Below are 11,681 nucleotides of genomic sequence, written 5' to 3' on the forward strand. Positions count from 1 at the left end.
ATGAACAATAACTGCAACGTGCTAGTAAGAGGATATAAATATTCAACAAAGAAAGATCGAATTTGATGTTTTTTTGCAACATCTAGACACGCTCTTACATATTTTAAAAGAACCTTTGAAGTGTTTTTCAGGCAGTTTGGTTTCTAAAGCATTACATGATTCATACAGCTACATCAGGGCTAGAGCAGTAGTAAAGCATCATTAGGGCCCTCAGCTTTGTAAGGCTCCAACTCCCTTCTCTTCATCCACTGAGAAGCTGTAGCAGAAATTCCACAGGCAGGAATTTTGGGAGCAATGCTCCCTTTTTGCAGCAGAGCTGGAGCAGGGACATGTTCCAGTGGGAGGGGACAGCCCAGGGGCACAGCAGCTCAGGGCACCTTGCCTGGGGGAAAGCACCACCTGCATTATTCACTGCAAAACGCTGCCATTTGAAAATCTGCAATTAAATCAATTAAACTTCAGATGCCATCAATTTTCCTAGAACTGGCTGGCTTGGGTCAGCTACAAATGTGTTCCTGTGGAGGGAAGCATCCATCAGAGCCAGCACAGCCCAGCTCCCCCAGCCTCCTCATCACTCCACGCTAGCACACTCCCTACTGCCACAGGGCCATTAGGATTTCGTTTTTAATACAGTCTTAGTCAATTCTTCCATCAGTGGGAAGTTATTTGGGAAGGAATGTTGGTCCTACAGTTGGTTTTCCCCCCTCCAGCAGAGTCTGCTCAGATCTCATTCAAGTCTCAGCTACCAGGCAGAAAATCTGACTCAACGGGGTCAAATGTGTTCTGGGTCCCACTTCTCCTCCCCTTGCTCCAAAGCACAACCACAGAAGGACAATATAAAAAATAAATAATGAAATTACTGTTGGGTGTCTTCTACCTACAGCACTGCATCATAATCTAAAATAAAACAGTAATTTCATTATTTAATATGATCAGATTTAGAAGTAAGCATTGTACAAATGGGATTCCTGTCACCACTGTCCAGAGGAGTATTTTAAACCTATTTTAGATGCTGTATTTAATTTTATTGTTTTATATAGATATTTTATATCTTTTGTGGGCTGTGACCTGGCTGGAGCTTTGCTGCATTCCAATTGAAGAAGATGTGATTTCATCACTGAGTTCTCTCAGATATCATAGAGTGGTTTGGGTTGGGAGGGACCTTGAAGCCCATCCAGTGCCACCCCTGCCACCTTGCAATGTCTCAGGTTTCTCCAAGCCCCATCCAGGCTGGCCTTGGACACTCCCAGGGATGGGGAATCCACACAGCACAACCTGATTATTTTAGTCATATAAAAACTCAAACCTTTTGTTTGAGAAGTCTCAACTGTACTCACCAGAGTGATTTTCAGAAGAAGGGAGAAGGAGAAAGATTTTACTAGGAGATTTTCCTGGAATATGTGTTCAAAGCCTCACGGTACACCAGATGTTGTGAGGTGCCTGGACACAGCTGGGTTAATTTAAAGGCACTCTTGCATGAACCACTTCAGGCTAAGCAGACACAAATGTGGGGCTTACACAGCAATTTAGAGTTGTGAACAGTTCATACGATCACAATGCAGTACAAACAGCTGAAATAAGGGCAGTACATTCATTTAATCAAATTTACTGTTATTGTTTGGTGCTGAGCTGGATTAAATCTAAGCTGTTATCTGGAACTGATTTGATTAACTCGGATAAATTTTGGCAAAGTTCATAAGCATTTAGCTTCAAACTTCTAAACCAGCAGTTTCCTGAGCCTTAATCCAAGCCTTGGGGACAGGGGTTGGGTGTTGATGCTCTCTGAGACCCTGCTGTGCTCACCAGCACATCCTCCACCCTCTCAGCATTCCCAAGCCATTCAAACTGCCCCTGCAGGATGAATCTGAAAGGTATCCATCCCAAAGTTTTATTTTTAGATAATTCACTCAGAGAGATTTCTCATGTAAACCCCAAGAAGGAGAGAGTTCAAACCCTACATAATTTACCTACACCAGTTTGGGATTTTTATGAGATTATTGTAAAAATAATGATTGTTTTCAGATATTTTCTTTCAAAGCTTGAAGAAACTAAATAATAGATGAACTGTATATGAGCTGAGCATAACATATACCCTAATCTGCTTTCAGGACCATCTTCAGGCGCTGATTTACAGAAGATTCTAAAACACTGAGGAGCAGCTGAGAGTCTTCAGAGCATTTCTTAACTTCACTAAACTCAGAAAATCTACTTTCACCTTTCTGGATGTCCAAGCCTTTCACCTTAAACGTCAAGCTTTACATTTTCTGCCTGACAGGGGATCACCCTCTTCCTCCGTGGGGATTTTAGGGGGTTGGGGAGCTGACCCCCCCTTGCTGGCCAGCATGGCAAAGGTTAGAGTTGTTTTAACTGTGTGCCAGTTGGTGCTAATGAATTCATTAACTGAGTCTTCCATACAGAGCAGTGAATGTCCACAGCTTTGTGTCTGTGAAATCAGGCCCTGGTTTACACCACAGTCAACCTACAGGGAAGCCACCACAGTTGACTGCAACGACCTCCGGTTAACAAAGATCCCCAGCAACCTCTCCAGTGACACTCAAGTCCTTCTGTTACAAAGCAACAACATTGCAAAGACCACAGACGAACTCCAGCAGCTCTTTAATTTAACAGAATTGGATTTTTCACAAAATAACTTCACAAGTATCAGAGACGTGGGGCTCTCCAACCTCACTCAGCTCACGACTTTGCACCTGGAGGAGAACCAGATCACAGAGATGACTGACTACTGCCTGCAAGACCTCTGCAATCTGCAGGAGCTCTACATAAACCACAACCAGATCAGCAGCATTTCTGCAAATGCATTCTCTGGCCTGAAAAATCTTCTGAGATTACACCTCAACTCCAACAAATTAAAGGTTATAGACAGCCGTTGGTTTGATTCTACTCCCAACTTAGAGATTCTCATGATTGGAGAAAACCCAGTGATTGGAATACTTGATATGAATTTCAAACCACTCTCAAACTTAAGGAGTCTAGTTTTGGCAGGTATGTACCTCACAGACATTCCTGGAAACGCGTTGGTAGGCTTGGATAGTCTTGAAAGTCTCTCTTTTTATGACAACAAATTGGTAAAAGTTCCTCAGCTTGCACTTGAGAAAGTTCCCAATTTAAAATTCCTGGATCTCAATAAAAACCCAATTCATAAAATTCAAGAAGGGGATTTTAAAAACATGCTCAGACTGAAAGAGCTTGGGATCAACAACATGGGAGAGCTCGTGTCTGTCGACAGGTACGCGCTGGACAACCTGCCTGAGCTCACAAAGCTGGAAGCCACCAACAACCCAAAGCTGTCTTACATCCATCGCCTGGCGTTCCGCAACGTCCCCGCCCTGGAGAGCCTGATGCTCAACAACAATGCCTTGAATGCAGTCTACCAAAAGACCGTGGAATCCCTCCCAAACCTGCGGGAGATCAGCATCCACAGCAACCCGCTCAGGTGCGACTGCGTCATCCACTGGATCAACTCCAACAAAACCAACATCCGCTTCATGGAGCCTCTCTCCATGTTCTGTGCTATGCCTCCAGAATACCGGGGACAGCAGGTGAAGGAGGTGCTGATACAGGATTCAAACGAGCAATGTCTTCCAATGATCTCTCATGAGACCTTTCCCAATCACCTGAACCTGGACATTGGCATGACAGTGCTGTTAGATTGCCGGGCCATGGCAGAACCTGAGCCAGAAATCTACTGGGTCACCCCTCTGGGCAATAAAGTCACCGTGGAAAGCCTCTCTGACAAATACAAGCTGAGCAGTGAGGGCACCTTGGAAATCTCCAACATCCAGGTTGAGGACTCTGGGAGATACACCTGTGTGGCTCAAAACATAGAGGGGGCCGACACGAGGGTCGCCACCATCCGGGTGAACGGAACGCTCCTGGATGGCACCCAGGTTCTGAAGATCTACGTTAAACAAGCCGAATCCCATTCCATCCTGGTTTCATGGAAAGTCAACTCCAACGTCATGACCTCCAATTTAAAATGGTCATCGGCCACGATGAAGATCGACAACCCTCACATCACCTACACTGCCCGGGTCCCGGTGGATGTCCACGAATACAACCTCACGCATTTACAACCCTCTACAGATTACGAAGTGTGTCTGACAGTGTCCAACATCCATCAGCAAACACAGAGATCCTGTGTCAACGTCACAACCAAAAACGCGGCGTTTGCACTGGATATTTCTGACCAGGAAACCAGCACGGCCCTGGCAGCGGTGATGGGATCCATGTTTGCTGTCATCAGCCTCGCCTCCGTCTCCGTTTATATTGCAAAAAGGTTTAAGAGAAAAAACTACCACCACTCATTGAAAAAATATATGCAAAAGACCTCTTCAATCCCCCTGAACGAGCTCTACCCTCCACTTATTAATCTCTGGGAAGGTGACAGTGAAAAAGACAAGGATGGCTCTGCAGAGACCAAGCCGACCCAAGTCGACACATCCAGAAGCTATTACATGTGGTAACTCAGAGGATATTTTGCTTCTGGTAGTAAGGAGCACAAAGACTTTTTTGCTTTATTCTGCAAAAACGACGAGTTGAAGACTTTTGTATTTTTGACTTTGCTAGTCCATGGCAGAGCGGCGAGGACAGGTGGATATTTCAGGATTTTTTAGTATAGCGTATCGCAATGGGTTGACACAAATGGCAGCTTCACCTAGCTTCCACTCCTCTGTTTATTTTATTCCTTTTTTCCTTTTTTTTAATTTTTTTTTTTTTTTTTTTAGTTATTATGCTAAACTTAACGCTGTCCTAACTCCAGTGCTGAATAAAGAGAAGGAGGGGCTGGGTGAGCCCGTGGTCCCCGCAGCCATCGCGGGGCAGGATCACCGAGCCAACCCTCAGTTTTGGACCTGCAGTGAACTAGGTGTGTGACCCTGGTCTGAGGACTCTACCCCGAGAAAAAGAGACCCTGAATGGTGTTAGTTGACTGTACTGTAATGTTGTATCAACTGATTTGAATGTTTTTGACTTTCAGCAATGAGTTTTCTTTTTTATTATTATTTTTGTAGTAGTTGAAGGCTTAGGTAAAGCTAACAGGCAATAGGAATAAGTACATCCAGTTTTTTAATGTAACAGACTAAATGTTAATTGTTCTTATTCTTTTTATTCTATTTAGTAGACACTTTTGAAGAATTACTAGAGTTTTGTTGTGTTTAAATCACCAACACACGGTGTTTAATGAAGGCAGAGCTATAATAAATTTAGTTTTGTTCTGATGTTTTTAATTTAGACGTCACAATAATGTATTGGGTTTAGATGTCACTAGTTTGACTGGTGACCATGTTTTGACATACAATATATCCAAAATGTTATATAAAAAATATCATGGGGTTTTTTTCTTGATGAAATGAAGTTCCAGGTTCAGGTTTTTTATGCATTTATGTTAATAGCAGTGTTTTCTCTGCAATAGAGGCAAAATATGGGAAATAATTTATTGAGAAAAACGTCTCAGCATGGCTTTTGGACTGAGAGTCACATGCAGAATCAAAACTGTTTGGCATAGGGTACACAGCAAGAAGAACTCAGAGTGTGTAACAGGACATTTTCCTTTTTGTATACTTTTCTCTTTATATTTTGAGCTAAGATAGAAATGAAGCTGACATTTAGCTGTCATTACCATCAGTTAGGACAAAAAAACCTCAGTGCTGCCAAACTGAAATAAACTAGTTGAATCTTGGAATATACTTGAAAAGAAACTTATTTGGATTAATGTTCCTCCAAAAGCAGAAATTAAGATTAAAACTACCAAGACAGTTATGTTTGGTCTAATACTGAACTGTATTTTTTACAGGCTTAAAATGAATCCATATTCTGAGTATTTTCCTGAATTACTGTGGTAAAAGAGAGCAGCAGTTCTGTGTGCACTGGGTACAATATAAAGGCATCATTTACAGTTGAACCTACAGAAGCATTGTGTGTTGTCTTTTCTGAATCCCTGGAAGTTCTGCACGTGAGTCAAGAGCAGGGTGGGCCCTGGGGAATTGTTGTCACATCACACAACACCCTTCACCAACAAGCACAGCATTTCCTACACTTTACCCCCACTTTCAATGTGCAATTTTTACATATTTTTACACACTAAAAAAGTTATTAGTAAGTAAAAGTTAATTGTTCAAATCTCGGATGTGCCTGGGGCTGCCTGAAGTTTTTTAACTCACTGGCTTCTCAAATATATCCAAGTCCCCTTAAAATTTACAGATAAGCCTCAAACATCTTTTTCCTTGTCTAAAAGTGAAAAGTTACCAGCATTGTTTCACTCATCTGCTGCCTTGGTACAAAAACTTACCCATCCATCCCTTGGACAACCTGCCCCCTTGGTCTTGAGCTTCTACATGAGGCTGAGTGAAGGTATTAATTATTAATTATGCATTTCAATCAAGTATTTGTGCTGCTACACACAATCTTTTCTATGTTCAGGAGATCTCATACATTTTTCATCATGTGACAATTAGATGTTGGGGTTAGGCAAGTGGCTTTTGATCATGGAGAAGAAACACGGTGAAAGCATTTCTTCATCACCTTCTCCTGGATTTGTTTTTAATGCAAATGGGGCATTTCCTCATGCTGCCTTCTCCAGAAAAGCTTCAGAGCAATAATTGATCATCTGGTCTGTATTCTGTTTTAGCTTTAAAGCTGCAGGCACAATGAATTAAACCAAGATCTCTTCTGCAGCAAGGATTCACTCTACTTTAGCCAGAGAAAAGGACACTGAGGACAAGGTTGGCCACAGAATGTTGGCTTCCAGCTTGCATGACATCATGAAATCATCTTTGGAAAATAAGTAATTGAGCAGGTGTCAGAGGGGCAAAGCAAGGCCCCTTTCCCATCATTCCTCTGCCAGGATCACACAGCTCTACCTGAACCTCCCACCAAACTGGTGGAGGAACTCAGCACTGTGTGCCAAGTTGGTGCTGGTTCCTCAGGGACCATAAGGAGCCTGTGCATGGGGCTGCCCTCCAAAACAGCCATCCTGCTCTTCCTCCTTCCCATCCTGGACTCCGAACAATCTGGGCTCTGTTTGCCTTCTGAGCAAGCCTGTGGTGTCCACTCAGTGCTGGTGCGACACAGACACCCCAGCTGCTCCCTGTGTGTGTGATCTGCTTTCTCCTGGCTGTCTTGGCAGATCTGGGCAGCTGCAGAAGCACAGTCACTGGTGAGAGTGAAGGTGACAGGGACACAGGGCCATGGAGGAGGACAGAGCCACATTCCCCAGCAGCTCAGCAAACTCCAGCAGCAGCCAGGAAGAAAAGCGATGTTTAACACGTTCCTTTCCACTGGGGAATAGCAGGCTCTGTGTTCCCTCTCTTTTCTGTCATTTATCATCTTTTTAGAGCACTGCTGTGAGAGGACTGCAGGGGAAAGTGGCCTGATAACAGGCACACACTTGTTGGGATGTGCTGATCTGCAGGATTGCTGCTGGAGTCCTGGAGGGAGCTGCAGGTCACCAGAGAGCAGCAAAAAGCACCTTGTTAAGGCAGTGCATTCTGCACACACAGCCACCTGTGCTAAGTATTTTCAGCTTTTTAATCTGACCTTGCAGAATTCTGCAGAGATCCCCTGGATATTTAAAATCTTGCTAATAAAAGAATAAAAAGTGGGGAAGAGATTAATCACATGTGGCATATAATCGTAGTAAATAACCTTCAACCTTGTGCTAGCAATTTCATTGTGCTTGCAGTTTATTGTGAGCAAAGATAAAAATACTCTAATTGCCTTCAAAAGGCATTTGCATCTGCTCTTCACTGAAGACAAAAACTACCCCAGTTTGCTCAGAATCAGGGATTGAGATTGGCCACTTGGAAAACAGGAAGGGAAGACCACTGTTAGCTTTCATTTGGCTTTTGGTTCAAAGAGGCTGTGCAAGAGCAGATATTTCATACCCAACTAAACTTCTGCACTGTTACTTCCTCTTGGTTGCCCAACAGTAAAATATTTCAGTCCCCTGAAGAATAAATAACGCACTCAAGTGTGGGATGCAGTATTTTAGCTAAACCCACTTTTCATCTCCTCACCTAAATCATATTTTATCGGATTGAGAGAGTATTTTCACATGGGCTTGGAATGAAGGGCACAGACTCACCAATTCTTCCCCACAACCTCCAGCCCTGCCCAGGACTACTCCCTGGGTCACTAAAAGGTGGCCTTGGAAAGAGCAGCAGTTTGGGCCACTGGCTCCATGAAGGGGTGAAACTGGAATTAGGTCAGGGAATCTGGGATCCAGGGAGAAGGGCATGAACTTGTCCCATTGCCCCTGAAATCTGGGACAGCAGCATTAAAGAATTTGAGTTCAAATCGGGCAACTCCTTTTGCTTTGTGCTGACAGCCTTGAAAACAAGGCTGAGGACAAAGCACTGCAATGGAATTCCTGAAATTATTGGCATAAACAAGTGAGGGCCATTCTGGCCAGCCTCTGCCACAGCTGTGCCCTGCATGGGAACAGGAGGAGCCCTTGGGCACTCCTGTGTCCATGTCACCATCCTGCAAAGCATCACGGTGGATGTGCCCAATGGAAAAGCACAGGAATGTGGCACTGGGGTGGGGGAGCCATCTCACAACCCCCAGTGCACCAGGGGTGGCTGCTGGCAAAACCTCTGCCAGTTTTCCTAGGAAACAGCTGAACCCCAGTGCTGCACTCCACGTGCCATGATCTATGCAAAATGCAGGCCAAAGCATATTCTGCTGATCAAAATACACAGAGGAGGAGGGGGACCACAGGAGGAGCATCTGCAGAGCCTCACGTTCAGGTTTGGTCTGGGAGCACAGCCCAGAGAGCCCTGGCTGTTCCTGCCCCTGCTCCTCTGCCCAGGAGGAACACAAACATCAGGCTGGCCCCAGCCTGGCTTGGAGAGCAGGGAAAGGAAGGTGCAGATGTTTAAGTGCTCCACTAACAGCACTCCCAAGCAGATATGCAATGGCAGGAGCTATTTAAGGCCGTTTGCAAGTCCCTAAACAGCAACTTGAGCAGGTTTTGTGGGAAATGATGCCGTTAGCAGTTACTGAAGTGCTCCCCATCCTCCCCCAGTGGGAAGTTTTGCTGCCACACATCCCTCGGGACTAAAGAGAAGTGGATTCTGTGCCTTCCACCTCCTTTCATGTCAAAGCTGATGCTGCTAGTGGAGCTACAAACCTTCAAGGTTATCAACCACAATGAACTTTTGCTGAGCTGTTTATCAGAAGGGACTGGGAGAGTTATGCTCCAGCTTTCAGTTCTATTTTAATGGAATCTGGACACCTCATTTCCTTTTGGCCCAATTTGAAAATCCCATCTTGAAAGAGTTCTCAGTTAGTTTGCTTTCCCCAGTGATTCATTCTCCTCCATGGAATTGTATGAATTGAACTTACACAGGGGCCCTGATCCTTATCTTCCCAAAGTCAATAAGGACTGCACTGCTGCTATAGGTACCAGCTCATTTCCACAGCCTTCTGGAACTGCCTCTGACTTTATTTGGGAGACTGCCTTGAGAGACAGAGATCAGGAAAAAGGCAGCAAAAAATGGACCAAAAGAGACATCACAATCCATGTACAATGGCATGTTCTTTCTCTCTAGGCCTTTCCTGTTTATTTCTCCCATTTTCACATTTTTAACCAAACTTTATTTGCTTTATTTTTCCTGGGATGAACCCCTGCCGAATTTTTGATCTGTCAAAATCTCTGCTGACCTGTGGCAACCAAGCAGAAACAAAAAGCTACTAAGTAAAACCAAAATCCAATCATCACCTATAACCCTTCCATGCCTATAGCCTACTTTTTAAATGTAGTTGCAATAAAAATTCATTCCCTGAGCAAAGAAGTTCTACACACAGCTCTGCCCTTCCTCCCTCTGCAGTTACCCCAGCATAAAGCACAGGACCTGGGTCAGTACAGGCAAGGAACCCCTGACACACTGAAACCAGAGCAGCTTCCCAGTCTCTCACTGGATTCTCCTCTCACATTTACCCAGTCAGCAAACACGAGCCTAATAGCACGAGCTCAAACGATCAGCACGGATAAAAGATAAAATAGATACTTCAACTATTTTGCCTGCAGCACATAATTTAAAAGCCATTTAATAATTCAAATCATATGCAAAACAAGACACTGTAGTATTTAATATCAAGTTTTCTTATCTCTATAGGGAAGTCAGCACAGAAACCAGCAGTGCTGGGTGGCAGAAACCACTGGATAAATGGAATTAAATGGTTAATAATATTTCAGGTCTTTTAATCTAAAGAGCCCAAATATTCTCCAACATTTTGATCCAAGGTTCCTTCTGCTGCATGTTCCTTGGCCTTGTCCTTATGAAGTTGCTAAAGCCCAGCCATTTACAATGGGTTAATTAACGGTGCTGGATCAGCAGCTTCAGCCCCTCGGTCCTTCTGGAAACCACCTCCACTCCTCCTGAAGAGACAGCACCTTCCAGATCTCATCTCAAAGTCAAGAGCTGCTTCACTTTCTCATCCCTTAACGTTCTGAGTGGGGAGAAACAGTTTACACCTAAAATCATTAATCTTAATACTTTCCCAATAGTCTGTGTGATTGTTCTAACCTCTGCCACGAGTGAAAGCAAAGCTGTCAAGGAATGAAAGGGCGAATAAATCCTCCCCAATTCATCCTGCAGATGAAGTCTGGAAAACCTCCAGCCTCTCAATCAGCACATGCAAGTCCCTGATTTACTCCAGCTACTCAGAGCTAAACAGATTTCTTATTCCATTTGAGGAGGTGAGTGACTGATGGCTGGGGCAGGAGCAGGGGCAGGAACCATCCCAAGTCCTGCCCGTGAGGATTTGTTGGAATGACAGCTCCTCTCCCTTCAGCAGGGACAGACTCCCAAAAAACCTCAGTGGGGATGAAAGACAGGAGTCCAACTGCTGTTAAGGAAAAGCTGCATCTTAGGAAAAACCAGGGACAATTTCTAGTTTGATAGACTTTGAAAATATTACAGCATTTGAGAGAAGCTGCTGTGGAATGCTGGGGATTCCAGGTGAGGAACATGAAGCAGCTCCAGTCACAGTGGTTTGTGTTTAATGCCCAGAAGTGATAAATCTCCTTTGTAATTTGAATGTTCCTAAGTCTACCCACTGTTCAGACTTGTATTAATACTGAATTCACCGTGATGAACTCCTGGTGGAGTGGGCTGCACACCTGGGTGCGCAGAATCCCTAAGTGTTTACTAAGAATTAACCAATCACCCACCAAAATATAAATTCCTGCTGATTCCAGTCCTCCTGTGACAGCTTCTACCCTGATATGGCTCCTCGTTAGAACGAGCAACTGTGCAATTAACTCCTTACTCAAACACAATTTGCACTGTGACAAAGGACAACCTTGCTCAAATAAAGATTTCAGTATTTGACTTGCAAGTTGTACATGTCACAGAAACATGGCTGGGTGACTGATGAGATTCTTGCTGCTTCAATTGTAATTCTACCCAAGAAAATGGTGTCCTTCCATGGAAAATAGCAATAAATCACATATGCATATTCCTGTCATGTGAGGCAGGTGGAAAAGTGCTCTCACTACAATAATTCTGGTTTGACTTTGCATAGATTTCTTTTTCTTCTCTCTTTTAGTGCCATTTACTATGACAGAACTCAAGAGAAAAACTGAGCAAGTTTGGATCATGGAAAACCATCAGCTGGAAGGGATCCTCGAGGATCATCCAGGGCAGCCCCTGGTCCTG

The 11,681-nt window shown here is 44.1% G+C and overlaps 1 protein-coding gene across 1 annotated transcript; it reads left to right on the top strand.

Annotated features, from left to right (window-relative positions):
• The first annotated feature begins 2,045 nt into the window (after window positions 1–2,045).
• LRRN1 (leucine rich repeat neuronal 1) lies at window positions 2,046–5,922 on the top strand. The gene has a single exon (XM_039695553.1). It carries the CDS (start codon window positions 2,343–2,345, stop codon window positions 4,482–4,484), a length of 2,142 nt encoding a protein of 713 aa, XP_039551487.1. The 5' UTR covers window positions 2,046–2,342; the 3' UTR covers window positions 4,485–5,922.
• Window positions 5,923–11,681: the final 5,759 nt, after the last annotated feature.

The sequence above is a fragment of the Passer montanus genome, unplaced genomic scaffold (genome assembly GCF_014805655.1).
Source record: "Passer montanus isolate IOZ18808 unplaced genomic scaffold, ASM1480565v1 scaffold9, whole genome shotgun sequence".
In the NCBI taxonomy this organism is placed as follows: Eukaryota; Metazoa; Chordata; class Aves; order Passeriformes; family Passeridae; genus Passer; species Passer montanus.

What these genes read in the sequence shown, in the direction of transcription:
- LRRN1 (XM_039695553.1), top strand. Translation starts at nt 2,343, where the DNA reads ATGGCAAAGGTTAGAGTTGTTTTAACTGTGTGCCAGTTGGTGCTAATG.